Source organism: Lipomyces oligophaga, assembly GCF_038497815.1.
Source record: "Lipomyces oligophaga strain CBS 7107 unplaced genomic scaffold V1516scaffold_8, whole genome shotgun sequence".
NCBI lineage: Eukaryota > Fungi > Ascomycota > Lipomycetes > Lipomycetales > Lipomycetaceae > Lipomyces > [Lipomyces] oligophaga.
In genome coordinates, this window is record NW_027117792.1 from 421,897 (window position 1) to 448,405 (window position 26,509).

At 46.0% G+C, this 26,509-nt stretch overlaps 9 protein-coding genes across 9 annotated transcripts; 4 read left to right on the forward strand and 5 right to left on the reverse strand.

The window, feature by feature from the left end:
* Nucleotides 1–32: 32 nt before the first annotated feature.
* Nucleotides 33–2,984, reverse strand: V1516DRAFT_563938 (rab-GTPase-TBC domain-containing protein). Its single transcript, XM_066919221.1, has 2 exons — nt 1,098–2,984; nt 33–1,049 (listed from the first exon to the last, which is right to left on the reverse strand). The coding sequence occupies exons 1-2, from the start codon at nt 2,764–2,766 to the stop codon at nt 88–90; spliced, it is 2,631 nt and encodes an 876-aa protein (XP_066775404.1). The 5' UTR covers nt 2,767–2,984; the 3' UTR covers nt 33–87.
* Nucleotides 2,985–3,203: 219 nt separating this feature from the next.
* V1516DRAFT_687624 (RanGTP-binding protein-domain-containing protein) lies at nt 3,204–5,520 on the forward strand (the record flags this gene model as incomplete). Its single annotated transcript, XM_066923740.1, has 4 exons — nt 3,204–3,224; nt 3,271–3,372; nt 3,418–3,518; nt 3,561–5,520. 4 exons carry the CDS (start codon nt 3,204–3,206, stop codon nt 5,518–5,520), a joined length of 2,184 nt encoding a protein of 727 aa, XP_066775405.1.
* Nucleotides 5,521–6,853: 1,333 nt separating this feature from the next.
* On the forward strand, nt 6,854–8,141 carry V1516DRAFT_666445 (uncharacterized protein; the record flags this gene model as incomplete). Its single annotated transcript, XM_066920743.1, has 2 exons — nt 6,854–6,889; nt 6,954–8,141. The coding sequence occupies 2 exons, from the start codon at nt 6,854–6,856 to the stop codon at nt 8,139–8,141; spliced, it is 1,224 nt and encodes a 407-aa protein (XP_066775406.1).
* A 77-nt stretch (nt 8,142–8,218) lies between these two features.
* On the reverse strand, nt 8,219–12,231 carry V1516DRAFT_681162 (uncharacterized protein). Its single transcript, XM_066923208.1, has 2 exons — nt 11,758–12,231; nt 8,219–11,484 (listed from the first exon to the last, which is right to left on the reverse strand). Exons 1-2 carry the CDS (start codon nt 12,088–12,090, stop codon nt 8,368–8,370), a joined length of 3,450 nt encoding a protein of 1,149 aa, XP_066775407.1. The 5' UTR covers nt 12,091–12,231; the 3' UTR covers nt 8,219–8,367.
* A 357-nt stretch (nt 12,232–12,588) lies between these two features.
* Nucleotides 12,589–15,050, reverse strand: V1516DRAFT_681164 (P-loop containing nucleoside triphosphate hydrolase protein). The gene has a single exon (XM_066923209.1). It carries the CDS (start codon nt 14,894–14,896, stop codon nt 12,761–12,763), a length of 2,136 nt encoding a protein of 711 aa, XP_066775408.1. The 5' UTR covers nt 14,897–15,050; the 3' UTR covers nt 12,589–12,760.
* Nucleotides 15,051–16,103: 1,053 nt separating this feature from the next.
* V1516DRAFT_666448 (P-loop containing nucleoside triphosphate hydrolase protein) lies at nt 16,104–20,569 on the forward strand (the record flags this gene model as incomplete). Its single annotated transcript, XM_066920744.1, has 2 exons — nt 16,104–19,264; nt 19,327–20,569. The coding sequence occupies 2 exons, from the start codon at nt 16,104–16,106 to the stop codon at nt 20,567–20,569; spliced, it is 4,404 nt and encodes a 1,467-aa protein (XP_066775409.1).
* A 47-nt stretch (nt 20,570–20,616) lies between these two features.
* V1516DRAFT_656147 (ABC1 family-domain-containing protein) lies at nt 20,617–23,159 on the reverse strand. Its single transcript, XM_066920339.1, has 2 exons — nt 21,051–23,159; nt 20,617–20,950 (listed from the first exon to the last, which is right to left on the reverse strand). The coding sequence occupies exons 1-2, from the start codon at nt 22,955–22,957 to the stop codon at nt 20,761–20,763; spliced, it is 2,097 nt and encodes a 698-aa protein (XP_066775410.1). The 5' UTR covers nt 22,958–23,159; the 3' UTR covers nt 20,617–20,760.
* Nucleotides 23,160–23,931: 772 nt separating this feature from the next.
* Nucleotides 23,932–25,037, forward strand: V1516DRAFT_681174 (uncharacterized protein). The gene has a single exon (XM_066923210.1). It carries the CDS (start codon nt 23,957–23,959, stop codon nt 24,881–24,883), a length of 927 nt encoding a protein of 308 aa, XP_066775411.1. The 5' UTR covers nt 23,932–23,956; the 3' UTR covers nt 24,884–25,037.
* Nucleotides 24,926–26,323, reverse strand: V1516DRAFT_681175 (phosphatidic acid phosphatase type 2/haloperoxidase). Its single transcript, XM_066923211.1, has one exon. The coding sequence runs from the start codon at nt 26,113–26,115 to the stop codon at nt 25,234–25,236; it is 882 nt and encodes a 293-aa protein (XP_066775412.1). The 5' UTR covers nt 26,116–26,323; the 3' UTR covers nt 24,926–25,233.
* Nucleotides 26,324–26,509: the final 186 nt, after the last annotated feature.

Genomic DNA, 26,509 nt, shown 5'->3' on the forward strand with positions numbered 1-26,509 from the left:
TATCATAATAATCATAATAGCAACAATAATAATAAGTTAAAAATGCTAACCCTGTTAATATCTATAAAAAAGCAGCAATTAAAAAATTTAATGACTCGTTAAAGCTAAAAAATAGTCCCTCAACGTCCGAACAAATTCAATCTCAGTGACCACATCTAAGACCTCTGCGTCACCCGATGACACGTCGATCGGCTTTGCAGTCCAAGAAATCTGGGCAAGAACACGTTCCCGGTCGAATACCATAAGATCAGTCCGTAACCGGTTCAAGATTGTCAACATGGCCGAAATTAAAACTAGTTCGAATCGTGTTGATGATGTAGTCTTAGTCGTCGAGGAAAACGACACAGCCTGGCTTTCCGATTCCAGAAATAAAATATCCCATATACGAGGAATGAAGTCAACTGGAAGTTGTAAAGTGAACAGAGTTGAAACAAAAGCAGGAATATAGTGTTCGCCACGAATATCCAGCGTCGTGAGAAAGTGATGATGGAGCGAGGGAATATGAACCGCAAAAGCGTGATCGAATGCAAGATAAAATTTCGTGAGCTTCGAATCATTTGCTGAATAAATATATCTTAATGGCTTAGTATCAACGATGTTGGCAAGGGAAACAAATGTTTGTTCAGGGGACAAATGCAGCAATAGCGTTCCGGCAATATTGACAAGTGCTGAAGTGTTAGTGACTTCCGGCCTAAACGTAATATAAGCTCGCAGGACGGTCACCAGTGAGTCATAGAGTGGCCCTGTTTTCACAAAGAGCTTTGTTTCGGGAAATAATCCGCAAACATATGACTCCAAATCAGCAGACAAGACAGAACTTTTGGCAAGAAGCTTGTCAAACAACAATTGATCCAATTCAAGTCGATTGTCTATCAAAGACAGCCAAATCTTTTCTCGTCGTCGGTCAGGAATACCAGATTGCCAGACTATATCTTGAACTTTCGGATCAGAAAGCTGAAAGTTCGGCGAATCCCAAAATGTATAGCTATCTTCCTGTAGTTTAAGATACTCAGCCACATCCGAATTTCTTTTCTGGCGTTTCTTCGCTTCTATATAAAATTAGATTGTAATTCATAAAATCGCAAATTACGTTTTACCTTGCTGTTGCGAAAGCTGCATCATACGCTGATATTCTTTCAAATGCCGACTTTCTTCCTGCTTTGATTTGCGTGGTAAGTGAGAAGGTCTGGTGATACTATTTTCAGCCATATCCTCGGGCATCAAACTTTTTGATTCTTTAGCTGCTTTCTCCTTTATTGAGGCCGAGGTGGGTCGATCAGGAACAGGAATCCCTTTTTGTTTGCGGTACCGATCAATCAATTGCTGACGTTTATCACGACTAATATTCTCACGATAACCTTCCAGAGCAACTGTCAAATCTTTTGCTTCTTCAGAAAGCTCATCCATGGCATGATCCCACGTACTTCTTCGATTCAACATGGGAAGTTGTCCTACTCTTTCAGGAGTTTGCGAGTCTACTGTCGACCGAGAGCGGCCGCGAACAGGAGACGTCTGTGACTGTTGATTAAGTCGTGATGAGGTTCTTTGGTTAGATGACCGTCTAACGTCAGCCGAAGCAGGAGAGCTTTTCACATTGGGAGAATCGGAAGTCATACTGTTTCGTTTGGGAGGCGATCGCGTAGGTGACGATTTGATTTCAGGAGTCAGCGGAACGTTCCAAAAAATAACTTCCTGAGGCACCTCAATATCATCCGCAGAATGGTCGGAGTCGTCGACTGACAGACCGGATGGCGACAAGTTCGTAGATGAAATACCGGATAAGCGCCTTGAGCTCTGAGGACGTCGAATGGGAAGGGCAAAATCGTCGGTAGAAGAGGAGAGACCCTGAGGAAGAAATGTGGGAGAAGTCATAGGAGAAATGAAGGACGAGGACCGGGCCGGAGGAAGAAACGGACTCGAATCAGGCGAAACATTATCATCAGGACGTGTGGGCGAAGTGCGAGCCGAGCGAGAAAGAGGAGTGCGCAAGTTATTGGAACCAACCAAGGGACTGCTTGGAATAGCCAAGGAAGACATTGACAGCTGTCGACGTGGCAGTTGAGGTCTCTTTCCACTGCCCCTAACACCATTTGCCAGTTGTTGATCCGGAGTAGGAGGTGCGTGCAAACTGGTGAGACTTCCACTAGGCGAAGAAGAAGAATATATCGAAAATCTACCGACAGAATGGAAGGAGGGCGATCGTGGTGTGAGGGGCTGCCTACGAGGAGGAAACTCGGATGAAGATGGGACCGTTGAACTTCCATTTGGAACGGCAAGAAGATCACGGCCTTCAGAAGGCCTTGATCTAGGGAGCTGCAAGCTCATAGGTGATGCAATAGCAGCAGACAATCCTACGGATCGATGCTGATTCGGAATTTCTCCGGGGGCCAATGCTGGGCTCTTAGACGCAACCTGATGAATTCCTTGGCGGACTGCTTCCGGCTGCGTTGACCGTGCAGCAATTCGTCGATCCTGGATAGACGGACTCCGCGGGGATGTGCCCATAGCAGGATTTAAAAATGATTTTGAGTGCTTGGGGGTCGTCATGGCAGTTCGAGGAGCCTTATTCTTGTTAGGTCGTTTAACTCCCTCTGTAGCAGGCTGTGCGGGATTGTCATCGTCGAGCGAGACAGGCTCAAACGTGTCCAAATCTAAACTCCCCGCAATTCCGTCTGCAGATCCAGAAATTGGGTCTACAGGCATAGCCGATTGACCTATTATATGAGACGATGAAGGTTGAGCTCGCGTGGAGGCCGAGACAGCCATCTAGGACAGGAAGGAAAAATGATGCGAAGAGCAGATATGAACGACACGACAACGTTCTCAACTAAAACACCCAAGAAGTAGTGTCACGTTTCGTCGATCCCCCTTTATTTCAAGTCTTGTTTCTCAAATTCTAGAAACAGCTCTTGAGAAAGCTCACAAGTTTTAGTGCATGACAGTTACACCCAGGGAATCAACAATTCAACGCGAAGTTTAAAGATTCTACATCAAACGCGTTCCCGGAGTATAACAGTAAACCCACAGTCAAGTAAGCATATCACGTGTTGATTCACCTAACCCAAAGGCCTTCGATGAATTAGGCATGAGAGCGGTGGAAGAGTCTAAATTCGAGATTTGGTGTAGAACTGACACGAGAACTGGAGAGGAGCTGATGAAGGACTGAAGAGGAGCAAGAAGAGTTACCGGAAGATCGATCAAAAATGGAGCAGTTACTAGCAAGAGTAAGTTGATATATTTTCAAGCATTTGCTATTATTGACGGGTCAAGGCTGGAATGGTTGCCCAGAACCAGGCAGTGTCGTTCGTGTTTCGGTCAGGCATCAGTTTGATGTCTGCCTATGCCTTTAAAGGCGTCTCCAAGTTTTTGGAGGTGAGATCAACATTTAAGAATTTCCAAATGAAGTCTGATTTTTAGAAACTTCCAGATGTCGAAAAGCAAAAATTGGATAGACTGAGGAAAAAGCTAAAGACTAGGATCAACATCATAACGCCTTCGATAGATTTGATCCAGCTCTTGTAAGTGGTATCCATCACCAAAATACAAAACTAACTTTTTAGAAATGCTCGTGGCTATACTGTATTGCAAAGTACGGTTTCTCTGACAAAGGAATTACGATCTGCGATCAGTGAGTTCGACGACAAAGTAGCGGCCGCAAATGCGCAGATGGCGGCAGCACGCAGTAACTCAGAAAAGACTCGCGCTTTTCATCAAATGGAGGAATATATGACCTCCTTATTGCAACGAATAGAAGAGTCAGTACAGCTTCTACAGCTTGCAATCACAACCTCAGGTGCAAATGTAACTGCAGCCTTACCAGACATGATATCTCCTGGTAGACTGCTGCAAGCTTCTGCATTTCTCCTAGCTGCGGATGCAGAGTTTTCCAGCCGGTCAAACTGCCGTGTTAAGGTTGGGCCAACGTTTACTTTGAAGGAGTACACGGTATTTGCCAGTACTGCACGGAATCCTTATGCTACTACTGCAGGGGACATCACGTGGAAGGAGGAGCACGCTAAATGCTATGTTGAATTATATAGAGTTCCAGTTACAAGACTAAAAGAGACATCTCCGAGAATGGTGACGCGTGCTATGGACAGGGCCGAGTATCTGGCGCAGAAGGTAACGTATGCGTATGAGTTGGAAGTGATTGAGGAGCTCGATGACGGACGATACCATGACGAAGTTTACGAGGGTAATGGAGTTGAACGAAATGAGCGCGGGTGGAAAGTCGGTCGGCGTCGACAGATTCCATTGTCAATAGTAACACGATTATTTTTTAGCGCATCTGGTCGACTCCTGGATATTGAAGAGGCTGTTTCGCCAGTTCTTGTGGTGAAACTTAACAAAGCATTTCTACATCGGTCACCATACTTTATGTTTGAAGATGACGAAGAGAGTGAAGAAGAAATAGAAGAAGGGAGCAGGCAGAACGATTTGTCAGACAATGAAAATGAGCGGAGAGCTGTTTCTGGACGGATAGATCATCCAGGGAACGCCGAGTGGCTAGCATTTGAGCTTTGGACGGAGGAAGATCAAGAGTCGAGCTCGAGTCCGAGCTCAAGCGGAGATGAAGACGAAACAGACAGTGATTGGGAGAGTGAGGAAGAAGGAGCCCAGGAAAGTGGTAAAGTCCGGAGACAGTCAGGATTAGGCGTCAGCGAAGGCGCGCTTGTTTCCGCATTTTCGCGACTTTCGTTGAGCAGCGCGGACATTGAAAATCTCATGTGGAGACGACGGGAAGCTTACAAGAACGAGAGGGCTAAAAATAGTACCGACAGCGATAACGAGGAGCTACAAGAAGATACGGAAGGAGTAGGATTAGCAGGAGGGACCAACTCGCTGTCGCTGCTGGAATACTTAATACGGTTGGCAGCGCTGCAGGCAAATGACCAGAGCGGGATCCTGTCGATTGCAGACGAAAGAATATCGCTTTATCTACGAGACGATAACAAGAATGGAGCAGGAGGCGCAGGGACAGGAGAGGGAGGTAATGGTAGTGGAGGAGCCATAATAGGCGAGGAGGGCAGGATTATGAGTCGAGATCTCAACGATCCAATTGGATCTCCGTCGCAGATACTGGGAGGAGATATTTCGCCTGCGGGACGTGCACGTTTACGACGACGTAGCGGAACGCCTTCAAGTAGCGGAGGGAGCAGCAGAAGCAACCGTGGAGGTCAAAGAAATAGCAAGTCGTTATTATCCACGACGTTAGGAGGGCCCGGAGGGAGCAACATTGTCGGAGGAGCAGGTGGTGGGGTCGGCAGCCGAGGAGGAAATATACCTAAGGAGCGTCTGCGAGGGCAGGGCGGGCCTGGTCTGGGGCCGAGTATGACGCCATTGAGGACCCCCCGACAACGGGAGGGCAACGATAGCACACAGTTGACACCATGGGAGCTGGACCGCGTAGTTCGGACAGAAAATGTGACAGGGATAGCGGAGGGCAGTCCGCTTGCGGGTAGGAAAACAATAGTACGCCGACGGGGGCAGGGAGGTGGTGGGGAAAGGGTAGGCCGATGAAGGAAAGCGCTAGGCCGGGTTGCAGGTAGAGAGGAGGGCGTGCAAGGCCGTAAGCAAGAGAACGAATAACCATGAAGAGGTAGCAGAAATATATAGAAGATAGCCGAGCACAAGAGATGAGATGACGGACAACAAATTAATAGAAAACTTGCAGAACAACCGATAGGAATTCCACGTTCGATGCGCTATAAGCAGCTCCTGTACCAACAATCCGAGATAGACAAGCAATGCCAAGCTTTATGGCCCGTCGCCTATGCCAAGCTTTTTTGGCGTACAGAGTCATCGCGCGTTCGCTGTCGCTGGGAAAGGCGAGGCAACAGAAGAGGGCAGAGGGGGGAGGGATGGGGCAGTAAAACTGCGCAAGAGGATACGGGTGGTGGAGGGAACGGGAAGCCGGTCGGCAATAGTGCGTGAGGGGCGGCCCACACACGGACAGAAACGCGCACCGGATAGAACGAGGTACTAAATTTAACCCGGCGAGGGATCTTTGCAGAACGTTCTCACACTCTATTTCAACACCATGAAGAAAGATATGTAAAGATCGGCTTACGCGGCCCTGAGTCCACAGCAATGGACTGAGTTTTGGATATTGTTTGCCTGTCTTTGTCAGAAGAAATCGTTGTATAGTGGTGTCGTGGTGCTGCTGTATCTCTGTGGCGAAGATGCAGTACCAGGTCTTATGTCATACGGATAGAGCATATGATATCAGAGAGGACAGGACCGCACGCCGGTTCCTCACTAATACAGAGCCAAGAAATAAACAGACACTACGCAGGCGGTAAAAAAGTAAAAAATAATCAGAGCTTCTGCCCGGTCGGCGTAGACGAACTAAATATGGCTGGAGCAGCGATCGCACACATGAGTGAGCGGCGGCCGGACTACAAACTGCGCCCAGCTCGGCTTCGCGCACTCGCCGTCTGCGCCCGCCGCAACCCAAAACCCAAAGTGTTCTGTGCATGGGCTGCTGTTCGGCGTGCAAAGGAGGAACGTCCAGAGGAGGATTTGAGGAGCGTGAGACGACTTGTCTGCTCTCCTTATGCTGTTGTAGCCAATATTCTTCCGGGTACTGGTACAGACGCTGGTACAGTTACACTCCGACTCTGATTCTTCACGCTCATTCTCCGCCCAAGTGAGTCCCATAATATCCCGACTAGTCCCCATCTCAAAATCCTTCCTCGCCATCTACTTTCTCTCCGCTCGCCCTCGCTACTGTTCATGGCCTTCTAATCATCTGCCAGACAACCGACCGCTTAAACATTGCCTCTGTTTTGTCTTTGTCTTACCATCTTGTTCAACTTCCACGGCTCTCTTGCAGCCTATCTCTTGTTTCAGCATGGTTCTCATCGATGGTGTCAAATACGCATGCGATGTGAGTGCAGTCCTTTTTTTTTTTGGCAAGCCGTCCTCTTAATGCTAACCCCCTCCTCATTTAGACCTGCATCCGCGGGCATCGAGTCACCACTTGCTCTCACAGCGATCGTCCGCTCACCATGATTAAACCCAAAGGTCGTCCTGTATCGCAGTGTCCCCACTGTCGAGAGGCACGGCGAAACCATTCCATGCATACCAAATGCGACTGTCCTGGTCCTCGTCGGCAGAGATCCCACTCGACAGCATCCCTTTCGAACGCTGCTTCTCTTTCTGCATCGGGCCATTCATGCCAGTGTTCGACTGGCAAATCCTGCGCCTGCTCGAAACTGAAGAACGCCGGTCGTGCAGCTGCTTCCGCTGTTCGTCGTTCCGCGGCTACTGCCTCTGCTGCCTCTGCTGCTTCCGCTGTCTCTTCATCTTCAGGCCTGAAAAATGGGTCACCAGAATCTTCTCCGGTACAGATGCCCCATTATCGCAGCACTCCCTCTGAGTACTATATTGGAAACAACTTCATACCTTCCGAAATAGATTCCGTATCCATGCCTCCTCTATATACAAATCCTTCCACTTCTCACCCAAACACCACGACCACCAATACAACGGCATCTCCTTCTCCGCCGCTTTATCCTTCCACCGAACAGATTTTCTTTCCTCGTCCTTCGTCGACCTCGGACTCTCAGATCTACCATTCAAGCCATCCTGTTGCGCATTCGGCAACCACTTCTTTGTGGGACTCGGTCCCAACTGCTGACCAACACCCCCATAACGAAGGTCTATACTTGTCATCCGTGACTTCTGCCGGAAGCAGCACAACAAGCATCTCGACTGCTTCCAGCTCAAGTAGCATTTCGAGCGCCAACCATGCCTTTGACTCGGACATCTTCAAACAGGAGTCTCCAACTTCGTCACTGCCATTCGATTCTTTCTCATTCCCTTTTTCGTCTTCCTACTCGTCTACCAATTCATCAAACAACTATCCAGTAGACTACTATCGGCAGCCTCTGGCGAATCCTATGTCTCAACTCGTCGATCTTCCAGCTCTAACAATCACAACTACGGCTAATTCGCCGGGAGTATATCTCAACGGACCGACAACATCAAATACTCCTACTCCAACGCCAACTCCGACCTCTGCTTCTTTCCCATTTACCACTACCACCTCTTCAAACAATAATAACAGCAACAGTACAAATATTGGTGATGATTTTGCGTTTCTTCGTCCTTTAGCGGCTTCAGGATCTGATCACTAGTCCCTGTTCTCTATCTCCGCTGTCAGCAATATGTGTTATGTCTTCTGTTTGTGTACAATTATGTCTTAGATTTATCTCTGCTATTTTGTTTATGTTCAGTATTTGGCGCTCGGAAATTATTAAATAAAAATTTCGTATTACTATTATTACTCCCCTTCGCCCATCAGATAATTTTACAAATCGGTACTAAATATTAGTTCAATATTACATCCTTCCTGTTCTCACGTCAGACCTTCTTCCATAAACCAAGATAGCCCAATTTTCTCAGCTTTTCATTCTGGATCGCAATTGCTTGAGAACTTGCTTGCATTCCAGTTGGAGGTGCCACAGCAGATCCATTCGCATGACCATCGCCTGCTGGTTGTTCGCCAACAGCGATCGCTGCAAGTCTATCTAGTTCTGTAGCTGGTTGCTGTTTATCAGTACCAGTTCGTGATCGCGGTGAGAGAGGCACATTACTACTCTTAGGCGATCGCGGCGCTATGGCCGAGTTCGCGTTCGTAGCCGTACTATCCGCCGTAGTGGGCGTTGCTGGAACACCCCCGTTACTTGCTGCAGCAGAAGCAGTGGCTCGTTTTTGATCAATATGGTGCAAAAAATAAATCGGCCATGTGTCGGAGGCAATTGTACTGTCTGAGCTAACTTGTGCTGTGTACGTAGTCACCGCAATCAACGAGTCATGCAAAACAGATACATAAGGCCAGGCATCTTTCGACGTCTCGGGAAAATCGACAAGTTCAAGTAGCGTGTGTAATGCCAGCGCTAGCAAATGATAATATATCTGTACCGGCCAACCTGATCCGTACATGTTGCTACCATTCCCTGAAACACTTCCAGCAGGAGACATATCCTGATGCTGAGTTCTAGATATTGGTAAAATATTCTGCGCAACAAGAGTTACGACATGAGCTGCATGGGGAAGAAGCATCTGCGCATCCGGTGGTCTAAAAAGCCGGACCGCAAGTAATCGAAGATGCCAATATACAGCGGCCAACAAAGGTGTGGAAGACCAATGCTGCTCAGATTCCTCTCTACATCGTTCCAGAGCGCTAAATATCATATTGGCCGCATATTCGCTTCGCTGCCCACTATTCGATGCCACGATCATATCACCAAGTACAGCGGTCATCCGAATAAGCTCAAATGCCGACTGACCAACAATAAGTTCATCCGTCGCAGTCAGTCGCAAAACACCGTCGATTTCCGAATCGCCGCCAACTATAAGCAAATGAGGCAGAGCTTGACCGGCAGCATTCCACCGATCTATCAGAAATAACGAGAGATATGTCCGTCTTGCAACACAAGCGTCGTTGTTCAGATCAATTTCCTCTCCTTCATGCAACTGCGGCCGCTGAAAATCAGGACCTAGAGGATCTGCATAATCAAACAGTCGTAATCCATTAGCAAATCCAATTGCACAACCTAACCAAGCGATAGTACTATGCATAACCGAAGTTAATGGTCCGACTCCTCGGTTTGAAACTTCCAGGGCACACAAGGCTAGAGTTTGAATAGCAAGTAGAGATGACGCGAACTGCGCAGCACCCGCACCATCGACGTCGGCGTCCATTAAATAAGCCATGGCCCGCTGCTTATCTTGAGATCCGCGTTTAGGTGAATGATGACCCCGAATCAGCCCGTACAACGCATGTAAGCAGGCGTTACGGATCGGCGGCGTCGTGGCTACTAACCTGGCCTTTAAAACACCAGAAGTGCTAGGAAGCAAAGGAACATATTTTGCTATCTCAGAATAATAAGATTCCACTGCTTCATCGTCCCAAGCAAATAAAATATGAGAAGAGGTTTCAATGTACGGCCTGAAGTTCGCACCAGTATCATTTGGAGGAGCTGATCCAATGCTTGGAGTGCGAGATGCATTCAAAGGTGGCAGTGATGGTTGGGGCCTTAGAGGAGCCAAAGTAGTCTGCGGTAGAGGGGTCGGAGGATGTACTGATTTACTGTTATTGCTGCCGTTCCATTCATAAAATGGTAAATTCGACTCATACGGAGATGCCGAAATAGAATGTCTGTGTACCGGTACATTGTAAAGTGGAAGAGGAAATGAAGGTACAGCACTTCCCTGTCGCTGAGGAGGATGTAAATGCTGACCAGAAGCTAGAGGAGGTTGATTGGAGGAAAAAGAAGTCAAGGGAGTCGTTGGATCAGCCGTATCACTGGCCACTGACCTTCGATGAGGCGGTGGGAGTCGGTTGGATACCTCATAAGACGGTTTCCAAATGCTCTGGCTGTTTCGGTCTTCACGAAGTGAACCCTCGTCAGGTCGTTGTAGCATCTGAGAAGGTCCCACCATTGTTGGATTCATGACCTGGATTGGTGCACTTGGCAACGAGGAAGGCGGTGCTGGGGGAGGGGGGGGTGGTGGAGGAGGAGGGAATTGCTGAGAATTTGGTCCGACAGGAGTCGATTGAAGTCTTGGAGGAGGTGGCAGCTGTTTTGTTGAATTGGCAGATCCTAAAGCATCGATGGTAGGTAGATATGTCGGTGGTGTATGGGGCTTTGGTGGAAGAGGCATATGTGGAGGATGTGAGCCATACCAAGAGGAATGATCATTAGAATACTCCATAGAACTTGAAAACGCACGTTTTCTTTGATTCCGTGGAAGAGGAGGTAGAGAGGAGAGCTGTTGCAGTTGTTGCGGCGGTTGTTGCTGTGCTAGTGGTTGCTGCTGTTGTTGTTGCAGTAGTGGTGGTGGAGGCTGCTGTTGTCGGATTCCGTTTACCGGAGCAAGACCAGGAGATCCAAGGGCACCAGAATACACAGCTGTTGAGGGAGTGGATGCAGCTGAGGAAGTTGAAGGATGGGAAGAAAGCGGAGCCAGAGCATGCAATGAGCCAGCTCGAGATCGCGGAGCATTGTTCTCACCCATGGCCGTCCTTGGAGACGATACAGACTGGTAACCAGAATACGAATAAGCCGAATACTGGGAGCCTGGGGAATCAGCGGGATACGTGTTGCTTCCATTACTGCTGATACTTGTTTTGTGACCAGCAGATGTGGAAGTTGATGAGTTTGCGGACGAAGTCTGGATAGGAGCAGGGTGAGATGGAGCAAGAGCCGACGAGATTGTCGATGTAGTCTGGACAGTTTGAGCAGACTGGGGAGGCAGATCAGTGGGGCCTACCGCAGATGACCGTCGAGAATGCGGAACACTGTCTGCGCCTATCGACGACTCCAGCGAGTTTAGTCGGTCTTCGAGCTCTTTGATGTAGCCCTTGCTAGGCCCGCGTTTCATGGGTATCCGGCTGAAGGAGCATTTCTCCCCGACGCGCTTACAAGACGAGCATTGCTCTTGACCTATATCTGGGGAAGCATCGCATCGGATCTAAACAATAAGTTAGCTAATGAATGCATAATCAGTCCAGCATCCACAATCCGAACACCCGCTGGCAAAGACAAAAAGAACAGGTCCTAGTATATGGATCGAAGCTGTTGCAAGAACCGGCAGGATTTGGTCCACGGCAGTATGCAAAACAGACAGACAAATGCAAATGCGCAATAAAAGAGAAATAGACGGACCGAGATACGAGGCGAGGAAAAAGAACAAGTCAAGACCAAGGAGGTGATGGGGTGGGGATGGGGAGGAGGGGGGAAGAACCTTTTTCCGGCGACACTCATCGCACGCTCGAGAAACTTTGGACCGCTTTCTGGGATGGGCCGAGCCGGATTCCTGGTGCTGCAGATTGTGTATTTGATTGCTTATCGGTGTCGACGTCGGTGGTAATAATTGAGTAGTCTGTGCGGGCGAAGAAACAGTCTGTTGCTGTTGGGGAAGAGAAGTTACGGGCGCTTTTTGGAGCTGGAGCGGCAGCTGGAGCTGATCGGGGTGGCCAGGTGAGATGGTCTGGGGAGAGGAAGCCGGCGGAGGAGAAGCAGTAGCAGAGGCCGAGACAGGCGAGGGTGACGACGGCGACGACGGTCTTGCAGACATTTTCTTCACGGATGGACTCTAGCTCGAATAGCCCTTGCAGAACGACAATAAGCACGAAATTGATGGGAAAATAGCGGAAAATTCGGCAGAAATGTCAGGCGAAAAGAGCGACTGACAAACAAACCGTACAAACGAAGTGAGTGGGGACGCTGGAACGACTTACCGATATGGACGCTGGCTGGGACATCGACGGGACGATACAGAGAACGGCGGACTGAGTATTCTTCCGTCGGTGATTAGGTAATCGCGAATTTGAGAGTGGATGCAATTTATTGTTACGGTCTAGATTTTTATAACTTAGAGAATTTGTCGTCTTGCAGACATTGTGATTCATTAAACGAGTCTTCAATTTAGGAAATCAGGGCGTCTGATCTTCTGCGAAAGCCTAATTGACTTCTCCGGTGGAGCACTAGCAGTATGACAATTTCAGCAGGACATTATACAACAATTCTAATAAGCAATCCATGTCATGATCACTAAAATTTCTCTCTACTTAGTCCATTCTACTTTCCTCTGTATTACACTCGCTTCATTTTCTAAACTACCAACTTCTTTCTCGAGCAAAACATCCTGATACTACTTAGGCTTCAATTTCAGCGCCTCTAAATCTTCATACTTCACTACTACCAGCTAAAATTCGGACATTTTTCCAAAATTAAAAGAAAAAAATTTACAATAGTTTCGTTACCTTGCCAATAGCAATCGTGTTTCCTTGATCTCGTAAGGTAAACCGACCAAGCTGTGGATAGTCTTCAAACCGCTCAATACAGAAACCCGTGGTACTCACAAGCTCTAAACGAGCCATGATTTTCATGCCCTTCGTTGCAAATGCCGGTGGCTTCTTGGACAATCTGTTTGTGCCCTTTTGCAGCTTGGCAAGCAATGCACTGAAGGTAACCTCCTCAACAGCTGTATGCACATGAATAACACAAGTAAATCCGGCAGTCAAGATAGATTTCAGCTCGATAATCGCAATCTGCGCCTCAAAAGCAGTCACGGTATGCACCGGGTGCTCAACCGATGATAGCACAAATCCAATCTGAACATCCTCCTCTTCAACTCCCTTTAGTCGAAATTTAACTTGCTCTCCACATAGAGCCGCCTCTGTCTCTGCCTCCGTCTCGTTGTAAATAGTCAAAACTTCAACGGACACTTTGTTCGGCATCAAGACTAAATTGGACCCCCGCTTGGCCATACCTGACTCAATCTTACCCTCCACAACTGTACCAAGATCACGATACTTGGCTCCGACTGGCATCATGAACGGAGCATTGAGCTTACGTTCATTCAATGGCAAGTTGTCCAAGTACTCGAGCAACGACGGCCCGCTGTACCATGGACATGTCTTGGGATCTACTCGATCTTTTAGATTCACACCTGAGTATGCGGACACTGGCATGAACTGCACGTCGCTTGACTTGTATCCGAGATTCTTCAAGAAAGAAGCTAGTTTGCTCGTGCACTCGTCATATCGCTCTTTAGACCAGTTCACAGTTGGATCATCCATCTTATTAACCGCAATAATAAGTCTGTCGACGCCCTGATTCTTTGCCAATACAGCATGCTCACGAGTCTGTCCACCTCGCTCAAAACCAGTCTCATATTCCCCCTTTCGTGCAGAAATAACAAGGATGCCAACATCAGCCTGTGATGCGCCTCCGATCATAGACGGGACATAAGTCTTGTGGCCTGGTGCATCCAGTAATGTGTATCGTCGTTTGTCAGTTTCGAAAAATCCTCGGCCAACCTCCACAGTTTTACCCTTTGACCGTTCTTCCTTGGTCTGGTCCAGAACCCACGAAAGATACCAGCTCTCCCGTCCAGCGTCCTTCGCTTCCTTTTCAAACTTCTCCATAGTACGCTTGTCAACAGTGCCAGTCAAAAAAAGTAAATTACCACCCATAGTACTTTTCCCTGCGTCGACGTGACCCATAAAAATAATCGACATATGTTCTTTACCATACATATCATGCAAAGTTTCTTCATCAATCTTGTGAGAGTCATCCGCTACCTCGATCGAACGAAGATCCTTACCAGCAGCACTGTCAGATGTAGGAGCAGTAGTAGCTTTTGGAGCAGCCTTTCCAGACTCCTCCTTTGACTTTACGTCTGCTGGCTTCACTTCAGTTGCAGCTGCTGGTTCAGAGGACGCTTTCTCTTCTGATTTTGCTACATTTTTGGTTTCAGCCTTGGTCTCGGCCTTTGATTCAGCTTTGTCTGCAGCCGGCTTGGTGCTTGAGAGACTCAAAACCTTTGGTCCAGAAGATGCAGGCTTAGAACTACCTCCGATCGAGAGAACTCTGGCTCCGCTCGCACTTGTTGTCGCCCTTGGTCCAGTAGGGGGGGGAATCGGCTGCGAAACAGGTTGTTGCTGTGATCGCGGAGTGAAACTAGGTCTGAATTCGGCAGCCTGAGCAGAGAAAGTGCCAGGAGCTTGCCTGAAAGCAGCAAAGCGTGCCTGGGTGTTAATTCTGGGTTGGTAGGGCTGTTGAGACTGTGGAACTTCTGGTTGCTGATAAAATTGCTGCTGCGTTTGAGGCGGCTGTGTTGGCTCATGGTAGTAACCTTGCTGCGGAGAGTATTGAGTATAGTAGTTATTGTAATACTGTTGCTGTTGTTGCGGAGGTTGCTGCTGCTGCTGCTGCTGCTGAAAGTACTGTTGCTGTCCATAGCCGCCCGCCTGATAACCAGTATTTCCTCGCTGTCCAATATTCAAATTGGCGGCTTGCTGAGGAAGCTGCGAGTAATCATCCTGAGAATTCTGGTCCCAGGACGGCGGCACATTTGTGTTCTGGTTATTAGCCATTTGAAGTGCTTGTTTCACGAAGTAAAAGAAAATCGACGGGGAAAATTAGGAAATCCAACAAACAAATCCGAGGAATGTCGCAAAATGATTTGATCCAAGTTTGATAACGCGATGGAATCAAAGCTGGTACTGCGAATAATAAACGGAAGAGCGTGGTGAATGTGAAGAAAACGATGCAAGAAAAGTTTTGAAATTTTTGTAACGCGGCTTGAAGGGGTAACGATGAGCGAGACCACGCCGACCGAGCGGTTGATATTTGGATATGAATAGCTGGAGTACGGACTACACGATTAATGAGCTATCTTATAGCCGATATTACGATTAGGGAGCAATCTGAGCTAGTTCTAATAATTTTCAACGCTATTAACTGATTGAAATCCAAAATGCGTTGGACTGCTGCGGTCGATAATGTTACTAAAAAAGTAGGTGATGCAGGACGACCAATAAAAGATTTCAAAATTTGTGTTGGGTACAATAATGCTGGTAAATAGTATAAGAAGTACTGTATTATTATACCCAGAACACTATCGCATTTTGTCACGGCCTGCTCTGTCTTTGGACCTTTTCTACAATTTCACAATAATAACACAGATTCAAGAGAAAAATAATGTAGTTCCGGGTTCGTACAATCTGATCAGCACTGTCGAATACGTTGACTATTCTCATCCACTCGAATTCGATGACCTTGGTCATCTCCGGGCCATCTGTATCCTATTCTCCCAACCAGAAAAATTTCACATTTATCGTATATATCTGAAGCTAGTTGTCTGCTTTTGGGCGTTCAGTTGTCAATTTTATCGTATTGTCTCTTGTTCTAATTGTCGTAAACGTGCTGAACGGAGCTATATAGTACTCTTATTTAACTTCGTGCGTTCGTACTCGTATGGCTCTCACGATATCGTGCGTTCTGCTTCCGTACTAGACATACCAACATTTGACTGCGGTTCTAGTTTATCCTACTTCATCAGCATGCTAAAGTCGCTGAACTCGGTGGTAAGCATTTGATTTCCGTAACCTTTCAGTTGTCATTCTGATTTATATTTAGTCGAGCTTACCGAGGCGCTTCGTGTCTCCTGGAACAAATTTCACGGTCGTATGTAGCCACGCGCGTGCTACGGTCTTTCCGGATGCTGTCTCAAACCGGTTCGATATCTGTTCCGCTTTCAGCTTCATACACTCTCGGCAGCTTAGTTTCTCTATATGCTGCATGAATAGTGTATCACCTGAATCTGTCGTCAAGAAAAATTCTTCTAACCAAAGAAAACGTCGAAATTTTAGGACAAACAAAAATTCCTTATCGCATTCAAAGAGAAAATCTGAATCAGCGGAACCCGCCAAGCCCGACAGACGCATTAAAAATTCTACTAAAGATAACGAGGCTTTTGCAAGCCTGCTGGAGAAACTTCAGAATGGTGCTGAGCTCGTTAAGCAAGATTATCCCGACAAGCCGTTACCTCCATTTAACACTACAGCTCGGCCTGGCGCAGATATAAAACTGTTGTCAGATTTCTCATCAGAAGAAATTAGTGGATTAGATCCCAAAAATACAGCTCAATTGGGAAAGACAAAATCGGGAAAATTTATCTACCTTCCTGATGAGTGCGATCCTATTCTTCGTGATCAAGTCACTCGATTCGAAAAAGTTATGCAGGGGCTCAGTGCGAAATCTGAATATCGGCATTTTATCATTCGCATTTATGTAGAGCTGGTTCGACAAAAGCCTTTACTTCGCTATGTCAATGTGAGTGAGATCACGAACTACAAGAAATTTTTTCAAATTTTTTTTGGCCACGAAGTTAAAGAGGAATTTTATTCTTCCCGAGGAACAGGAATTCTCCGCATAACATTTTCCAGTCCGGATTTGACTCCTAAATTGATAGTTGGGCCAGAAGCGTCAAACAGAGCTTTGGCTTTAAACCTTGCATATCGCAGAGCAATTTACTATTTTGCCTCAGATACTTCAAATAGACTAGGAGACTATTCTGTTCTCGGAAAATTTGCTTCTGTGAACGCCTTTCCGATGAGCCTTGATCCCGTATTGATCAAAGTGCCCGATCCCTCTAAACTAGCTGTTTTAGCCATGTGCATCCGATATGGTAATATCCCTCAATTTACTACGGAGAAGAATGGAGGGAAGTGGACAACTACTATAACTTGGGCTGAAAAGGGATTAGCCTTATCGTCAACGAAATCAACCATGGATCATGCCGAAATAACGGCCTGCTTTGCGTTCAAACTCCTTATTGATAGGCATTTAAGGGAGGAAGGTGTAAAAGATATGTTTCTCAATGATTTATCTATTCTCTGTCCTGCCAATGCCGAAGGGTTTGTCAACTTAGCTGCACGAGAACGCAGAAAAGAAGTCGTTTATGAGCACGAACTGACTCGGAATAAGGGTAAAAATCGATTTGGAGGCTTTGTGAAGGTAGACGGTACTGTTATCAGTCGAGCGCATAACATGGCATCTCGCGAGGAAGCTCGACAAGCTGCCTTTTTGATTGCTGGTCATGTCATTCAAACTGGTGAACCTGAGCTCTGGAAGAGATTTGCAAGTATGTTAAGAGTATCAAATGGAATTGTTTTGGAAAGCTTTAATCCTATTTCTCTCCATTTTGATCTTGCCAATCTCCAAAGCTTTCAGTCAGCAGAATATACAATGCAGGAAGTTGAAGCTCTTTTACCGGAAATTGATGATATGTTAAAGGGTTCTGAGCTTGAAGATGCCGCTCTGGAAGATCAGAAAGCTCCTGAAAGTGCATTTGAAGAGTCTGTTAAGGAAGAATTGAACGAAAAATTGCAACTGAAGTTGCGAGAATACGAAGAAAATCCATCTGCGCAAGATATTATCACGATCAGGAAGTCAACTCCCATATATCAACACTCGAAGGAAATTCTTAGTGCTATACATGATACTTCTGTCATTATTGTATCAGGAGCTACTGGTTCCGGAAAATCAACTCAAGTTCCTCAGCTTATTCTGGAAGAAATGATTCGTCAAGGTGAAGGAGCTGAGTGCAATGTTCTAGTTACACAGCCACGGAGAATTGCGGCGACTTCAGTTGCAGCTCGAGTAGCTGCCGAGCGACATGAGCGCATTGGTCAGTCCGTGGGATATACAGTCCGATTTGATTCCAGACGACCAAAAGTTGGCGGATCCATCCATTTTGTCACCGGAGGTGTATTGCTGAAGATGCTTTCAGATAATCAAGATGAAAGTTTAAGGAATATCTCCCATGTTTTGATCGATGAAGTTCATGAGCGAAGCATTTTCAACGATTTCACTATGACTTTTTTCCGCAATCGGCTTTTGCGAGCTCGAGAAGATCCGACAATCAAGATGCCAAAAATTGTTTTAATGAGTGCGACAGCTGATGCAGACCTTTTACAGAAGTATTTTCAGGAGATGGGTTTTAAATGTCCCGTTGTTACTGTTCCCGGGCGATTGTTTCCAGTAAAGGAGAACTATTTAGAGGAAGTTATCAAAATTGTCGGTCCTGAAGGAGTTGAGCAGGCTAGAACGTTAGAGACTCAACTAAAATCATATATTCTTAAGGAATCTGCACTTGAGCCGAAGTCTGAAGTTGATGTGCTTGGAACAAATGGTGCAGTGGATTGGCATCATCCAGGTACTTATCCTGGTGAAGAACAAGAGTACAGCGATACTTCAGATAATAGCTATGTGCCGACGTCATTGATTGCTGTATTTATCAAACGTTTACTCCAGCAGAAAGATGACTCCGGATCGATTTTAGTCTTTTTGCCTGGAATCAACAATATTATCACACTGGAGAATCAACTTACTGCTCTTGGAATCACCAATGAGAACAGTGACGACTCATATCGGATTTATCTTCTTCATTCTACATTGACGTCATCTCAAAAAGCAGTTTTCGAACATGTTCCAGCTGGCTGTCGTAAGATTATTATTTCGACTAATATTGCTGAAACTTCTATTACGATTCCGGAGCTGCAGTATGTTATTGATGCTGGCAAAGCGCGAGAAAAGAAATACATTCAATCGCAGCATATGACATCCCTGGTCGTTGACTGGATATCACAGTCGAATATTCGTCAACGAATGGGACGTGCCGGCCGTGTGTCTAATGGTACATACTATGGCATGTATTCCCGTAATCGCTTGAGCCATCTTGCACGAGACGTGCAACCAGAGATTGTGCGCGCAAATTTACAGGAGACTTGTTTAGAAACCAAATTAATCGCGAAAACCGATATTGCTGAATTCATCGATTCAGTAGTTGAGCCACCTTCACGAAGTGCAGTTAAGACGGCTATCGAAGGACTGAAAGATATAGGAGCACTTGCTGAGAATGAGGACATCACGCCTCTGGGGCGGCTCCTGGCTAGTTTGTAAGTTGGCAATTTTACGGAAAGGATTTGAATTTTATTTGGTACTAATGTTATATCTATAGACCGTTGAGTCCATCGATCGGACGGATGTTAATGTTTGCGACGATGTTCCGTTGTTTTGATCCAGTTTTGATTTTTGCGTGCAGTTTGTCAGGTAGAGATGTGTTTTACTATTCAGCTCGTGAATTTATCAATAGAACTGAGCATAAGCGAACATTTGCCCCTGGTGAAGGCAGTGATATGCTAGCTACTATTAATGCATTCCGGGCCTGGCGACAGCATCGGTTTGCTCGAGGACTATCTGCGGATCGTTTTGCTTATGAAAATAATCTGAGTCCAGTTGCAATGAAATCAATTATGACAGCATGCGAACAAGTACTGGAGTTATTACAAGGCAGAAATTTGATTTCAGCAATCCAGAGTCGTGATCGATTAGACAACGAATATGGGCATCCCGATAACAATCTTTCGGCATATAATTCAGCCTTGATCAAGACGATTGCCTTTACTGGTGTCTACCCCAATCTTGCCGTATTACTGAATGCGAGACGGCTTCGAACTCGGCACGAAGACCGCGCGATGGTTAGTTCAGTGTCAGCTAATCATGCATTGACAAGTGATGGAAGTAGATTTTCTGGGCCCATCCGAGATGATGAGAAATTACGATATGGTACTTTAATGACGTTCACCGACAAAGTGAAGCAGAGCGCGAATAGCTCAGCGGTGACTCTACGGTCTTCATCACGTATCAGCTCGATCGCAGCGATATTGTTCGCCAAAACGGTGAGTGTTGAAAACGGCAATACTATTTTGGTGGACGAATGGATTCCATTTGTGGTTTCACAGCCGTCTGTGATCGAGCGACTGATAAACATTCGATCATCTTTCCGAGCAATCATGGATAAGCTATTCGAGCTAGCATGTAGGCGGGAGACTCAGCCTGAACTAAACTTGAGCGCACGGTTCATCGAAAAATATAATCTTGCGATCCGGTCGTTGGTATTTTTGATCGAGCTGCATGACCGTGAACTGCGTCCTAGTGTCATGCGCTCACCTAGAATAAATCTGAACGGATCAATGGCCGCTCAAGAATGGCAAATAGCGACAGGTAGAGGGTTCTGGAATCAAGATCCCAGCGACAAATACTGGAACCAAGATCCCGATCGAATTATGTCAACCCGAACAAGACTGCCATATTCACCTATTAGATATGACGACGATTTGCATATGTCAAACTCGACATTTAAGCCTTCGACGCTAGAAAATAAATATCAAAACAGATATGAGGAATGGGATATTTTATAGGCTCACAAAGCTGGAGTCTGAGGAACGCAAGAGTCACAATTTCTTCAAAAACTTTTTAATGGCTCCTCATTAAATTCGATTAGAAGTCGATCTATTTTGTACATACAGTTATTTAGAATATATATATAGATTGTAAATAATAGTTGCCTGGTAGCTGAAAGTGCCCTCCTGATAATTGTCCTTGTGGGCGGCTAATAATTAGGAGTCAATTTATCGAACTTGACCAGACGAATGATATCTTGGGCGGACTCAGTGACAAACTGTCGAGCTTCAAGCGTGAACCAAACTTTGACCATGGATGTGGTGGATTTATCCTTAAGCAACGCAGTATTTCCAGACATGGCACTTAGAGTACCCAGTTTCCGTAGAATTGGGAGCGAGCTTAAGCGAGGCAAAAAACATAGATTTAGCATAAGAACAAAACGAGAGAAGGGGAAAACGAGCAGATTAATACAGCTCACAGTAAAAAAACAGTACGCACCTCTTGAAAATATCAAGATTGGGGTCTAATTGGCGGCCAATTCCTTCGAGTAGCAAGACTGAGAGAACAACGTTGATGAAATCACCTTCCATGCGGACATGGTGTCTTCGAACCATGGTCAGTACCTCGTTAAGTAGATCGCCAACTTTGATGTTTCCCAAAGAAAACGTCTTCTGCTTAACTTCCTGTAACATTTTCTTCATTCGGAGAGCAAAGTCTTCAGAGTTAATTACTGTAGCAGGCGTTCGCGACCTTTCAATCATAAGTTTACCCGCTCGATAACCGTCAAAAGTTGCCAAAGCTGTGAACAAATCTAGGAAATTCCTTCGGTTAACATCGTCTAACGTGGTAACCAAGCCAGCATCGAGAAATACGATTTCGGGCCGATATCCGGATTTTGACAGTTGTTGGAGCTCTGCTCGAAACGCGTGTGGATCAGTCGCAAGACCAAGCAATTTTCCGGTGACAGCATTTGTATCTGCCACAGCCTCAGGTGAGTCAAGTGAGGTGTCTGTCAAAGTTTGAAGAAAAAATTTGTCCTTGATGGTTCGATGCGGTTTGATAAATCGCACCATGATATTACCAGGGTGTAGATCGGCATGGACAAAATTATCGATCAGCAGCATGTTTAAAAATGCATTGAGGCCCATATCTGCAATAAGCTCTTCTGTCTCAACTCGTCCTTCAGCCGGAAGTGAGAGAAACTTGCCCATAGGAATTGCAGTAACATATTCTTCGATAAGGACTCGTTGCGTCGTAGGATCATTTGGATCAGACAGTTCATCTGAAAAAGATACTGGAAAATGAATCCCTTCTCTTCCAGCAAAATTGTTTCGGAAAGTAGATAGATTATGCGACTCGATCCGAAGGTCCATTTGAGAGCGCATCATTTTTCCAAATTGGTCCACCTCGCCGGGCAATGATAGCCATTCAATGGTAGGGATTTTGTTCAACAGATTTGCAAAAAACATCATGATCTGTAGGTCTCGATGTACACGAATTTCGACATGGGGATGTAACACCTTGACAGCAACCCATGGTCCATTGTTGGATTGGTCGTTCGTAGTAAAATCATCCGTAGGGCCGGTCAGTTCAATCACGGCTTGCGAAAGACGTGCTCGATAAACCTGAGCAATAGCACCAATTCCAAGCGGAGCCGGATCAAACTCGTCGAAAACTTGATCAAAAGAAAGTCCATGAGGAGCAAATGCGTTGTTGATTGCGCGTTTAGTCGAGTTATATGAATGCTCCCTGACATTTGAGTGCAGTTTTGACATCTCGATGCAAAATCTTCTAGGAAAGATGTCAGTTCGCGAGGCAGCCCATTGACCAAGTTTGATGAATGTTGGCCCAGCAGCCTGCATGCTCCAGATCAGTACTTTATACCACCAGACTGCACCAGAGGTTTCAGAGTCGCTGGGCGAATATCTGGATCCTATTAAAATTGCTGGAGACGTCACAATGACTGGTAGAAAGATGACAACGAGGTGTGTGAATCGCGTGAAAGTACCTAACGAGTCCAAGAATGAGCAAATGAGCTCTTTAACTGTTTTCATAATTTTGTTGTGAAGGAATTTTTGCCGGTTCGGGGCTGCCAATGTTACCGAGACTGGCTTGACTGATTCGAACGCGGTCTCATTAGAAATATCCGGGTCTCTGTTGACCGCCAGATATCCGACACCGACAATTCCAAATACAAAAGGAGTCTCTAATTTAAGTCTAGTAGTGTCCCGCTCAAATCCATGAAAATTATCGCGTCCCCGATCCGACCTGCTGGTGAAGGTCCGCAGAGAGCTTGGTCGACCTGCTCGGGACGATATTCTATCCTGTAGTTGCCGGCACTGCCTCGCTTGACTCCACAGCCGTGCCCCTTGTCTGAAAACGAGACGACCTGAGAAGGACACCATCACAGAGTAGACAACTAAGAAGGAGCAGCAATGCAATCTTGGAGCAGAATTTCGGCAATGTTCTTTGGATTGAAAAGATTTGGCTGATCTCCAGGTTCGTCTACGTCACTGGGATAGACGTCGCCGCAGGTCAACCGCAATTAAGATATTTGGACATTTCGGGTAAATTAGAATTTTAAATGGCGTTAGCAGCAGCTATTGCAGATACCGCGGAAAATGAAAATAAATACAATGTATTTCATAATTGGTTATGTACAGATAGTCCAGATCCAGCATGGCTCCGCATACAATAGATCCATTGGAGCGAGCAGACATGCCATAGAGAGAGAATAGAGAAAAGAGTTGTGTATATACGATATAAATGACGTTAATAATGTGAATGAATATGGCCAACCATTAAAAAGCAAGTTGATTTTATCTACTTGTCTTCAGAAGGCGGCGGAAGCTGTCCTGCAGCAGCCAACCGTGCTGTTCGTTCAGCATCCTACTATGCGTTAGAGTACTCTCCGAAAAATCATCGCACACCGTCACCGTACATACCATCGTTGCCCTTACTGCCTCGGACGATGTCCGATATTTGTGATTCAAGTAAAGCATATGAACCGTAAATGAAGCGTAATAAACTGAGACGCCGATGATAGAAAGAACAGTCACTCGGTGGGCGATATCAAGCGTTCGAACGTACCACGGCGGCGAGTACTGTGGTCGCTTGACGTTTGGAAAAGGGCGTGTTCTACGGAATTCAGACATTTTTCTAGTGTGCTGCGTAATCTCTTAAAGATTTTGGTGGAATTCCTGCAAAATTTCTGTCAAAATTAATAATTAAATGATACCTCGTCAATATTTTGTTAATCTATGGCACAACAAAAAGTACATCTGCACAAACCTAAGGCGCTTATTCCATCACGTGATATTCAAGCTGGAAACGGTCAATTTTTGCAATTGCTCAGTTTGAATAATATTTACCTTCCCCAAAATTCCTATCCCGTAGGATTAAACATGAGTGGAACGATAATTTCTCGGCGGACGATCGGAACTATTGTCCTTTCTGTCCGTCCGATCGAAAGCAGACGCTGGGTGCGGTCGTCGGCCTTTCAGCGAGCGTTTCTGGACAATATTCCGTTTTTCAATCGAGGGCGGAAGCGCAGGAATACTGAGCTGGACGCAGCAGAAAAGAAGGAACTAGAAGCGGTTGCCGGCACTTCTAGCACAAATACCTCAGCTACTGGAGAAGAAGCATCGGAAACTTTGAAATTACAAGACTTCGTCCACCGGCGATCACGACTTCAGGCCCAGGTTCCTCCTCAAGTTTCCGGAATCGACAAAGATCTCCTCGCATTGGGTATTTACGAAATCGGTTTGAAATCGAAAGACAAAGCATTCCGAAGAGATATTGTCCGGTCGGGTCTACAATTGAACCAATGGAAAAGGGCGCAGGTTGTGATCGATTCTGCGTTAGTGACCGAAGTTGCGAGATTAGTTATTGCGCTCGAAGAGCCAGCGCTGAAAAATATTGAATGGCCTCAGCATATTTCGCTTGCGCCTTATTCAGGTGTTGATAATGCGATTTCAACTAAGCAGAAAAAAAGCTCAAACGATCCTTACGCTGAGTTCTTGGCGACTCATATCTCTAATCCCGCCGTGAAGGCAGTCTCGATAGACTCTGTCCTTTCATTCTCACTTTCAAACATTGACACACGATTTAGAATTATAAAGCGATTTAGCCAACTAACTGGCAGAGAAGTCCCTGACCTTATCGCAAGCAAAATCAACTCCGTTAAGGATTTACTTGACTTTTACACGGCTGATGGAAAACAGTATGAGCAGTTCGGTTTGTTTTTGCAGGATCCTTATAATCCTAAGACCACTAAACTTTACATTGACCCGAAACCTTTCGAAGGTACTAATGTCAAGATAGTTACCTGAAGTCAACATGTATATAGCCTCCCTACTATTGTAGTGAATTAATTGAATAATTGACACTAAATCGATTAATTAATCTTTCATCGTATCCGCATAAATTAGACATGGCATTAATATTCGTTACATGTACATTAGCAAAAGCAAATGAAAAGCAAAGAATTCCCCGATACATATAGAGATATATATAACAAGACAAAAACAACGATTAAACACACCCAAAACAAAAAGCACCCTCAACTAATATGCAAAAATACGTAGATTTATAAAGCACAGACAACAGAAATAAAAAATAGAAAATAGTCTATCCGACAAAGACAAAAATGGTATTAGATGCCAAAAAAACGGTAATCGTTCTAGTCCGAATATTCAGCCTTCGCTGCCTCCATATCGTCGAGCGAATCGTAATAATCCGTCTCAACAACAGGTTCACGGCCGTAGAAAGCAGGGAACTCGGGTGCAGCATGAGGCATGTTGCAGTTACGCTTGCCAAGATGAGGGAAGTACTTGCGATAAGAGTACCAGGCAATGAGCGAACCAAGGATTCCACCAAAGAGGATGTCAGTGATGTGATGACGATAGTCCTCAATACGGGAAATGCCGATCAATGCAGCGCCGAAGAGAGGGATCAAAGCCAACATAGTGCGGAAAAGCTCAGTACCAGGATGGAAAACCTTGAGCTGTCCTGCAATCCAGGCCGCAAGCCAGCCGAAGCCGGCCCATCCGTTAGATGAGTGACCGGAAGGAGTGGAGCGGAAACCGTCGTATAGAACCTGGAGGTTAGGATTTGTGCAGACCTCAATGCCGACGAGCTCGTGGAGCGGGGTTCCAGGAGCTGGAAGGCAGCGAGCAAGGAAATCAGGACGGAGACGGCCGATCATGTTCTTGAACATTTCGGTAGCAAACTCAGTCAGAATAACTGAGAGGGCGAGCGAGAGCAGCGAGACATTGAGAACATGGAGCATGTTTGGGTTCCGTCGGTGAAGGAGAGGCGTGAAGAGAACGATGATACCAACACCGATGACGGTAGTATAGATGACACCATTGATCGAGGTGACTCGCTCGGTGGTAGCGTAAGGATGCTGGATAGAAGGATCGTCAAGTGTGAACATGGAAAAAAAGGGATTCATGTGCGTGAGCTGGATGAATCCTGCGAGCAGGAAGAACACAAATGCCCAGTCAATGAAATAAGCACGGTGGAGCATGGCAGCCCATCGTTCGTAATCAAAATCGACCATTTTTTCTTATAACTTGGTCGAATTATATATCAACTTCTTTTTGGCTCGAAAACAATAGCTGATTTTCAAGGTATGAAATCAACGAGAAAAGTAGATGGTGTAATCGCAATGATAAGCAGATCGACCCAAAACAGACAATGGCAAACTCAAAATCTTGCACAGTTATGCACTGACAGTTTTCAAGGCGTTTGTGTGGAACAAGCTGCTGTGTCTCGCAGCTGGATGAGTGGTAGAACCGCTTGCTTATGTATCTGAAAGGTCCAGACCGCGGCCGGCCAGCCGGGCGACTTAACTGTGACTATTGCGTGACGATTGTGCGTTCGCAATGCGATTGGCCCCACAAGACCTCGTGGGGTGACGCACATGCTGCGTCCTCGGGTTTTGGCTGGTTTCC

Coding starts and splice junctions, on each gene's coding strand:
- V1516DRAFT_563938 (XM_066919221.1), bottom strand. CDS start 2,766: ATGGCTGTCTCGGCCTCCACGCGAGCTCAACCTTCATCGTCTCATATA. Junction 1,050..1,097: donor GCAGCTTTCGCAACAGCAAG/GTAAAACGTAAT, acceptor AATTTTATATAG/AAGCGAAGAAACGCCAGAAA.
- V1516DRAFT_681162 (XM_066923208.1), bottom strand. CDS start 12,090: ATGTCTGCAAGACCGTCGTCGCCGTCGTCACCCTCGCCTGTCTCGGCC. Junction 11,485..11,757: donor ATGAGTGTCGCCGGAAAAAG/GTTCTTCCCCCC, acceptor CTTATTGTTTAG/ATCCGATGCGATGCTTCCCC.
- V1516DRAFT_681164 (XM_066923209.1), bottom strand. CDS start 14,896: ATGGCTAATAACCAGAACACAAATGTGCCGCCGTCCTGGGACCAGAAT.
- V1516DRAFT_656147 (XM_066920339.1), bottom strand. CDS start 22,957: ATGGTGTCCTTCTCAGGTCGTCTCGTTTTCAGACAAGGGGCACGGCTG. Junction 20,951..21,050: donor AATCTTGATATTTTCAAGAG/GTGCGTACTGTT, acceptor GCCTCGCTTAAG/CTCGCTCCCAATTCTACGGA.
- V1516DRAFT_681174 (XM_066923210.1), top strand. CDS start 23,957: ATGAGTGGAACGATAATTTCTCGGCGGACGATCGGAACTATTGTCCTT.
- V1516DRAFT_681175 (XM_066923211.1), bottom strand. CDS start 26,115: ATGGTCGATTTTGATTACGAACGATGGGCTGCCATGCTCCACCGTGCT.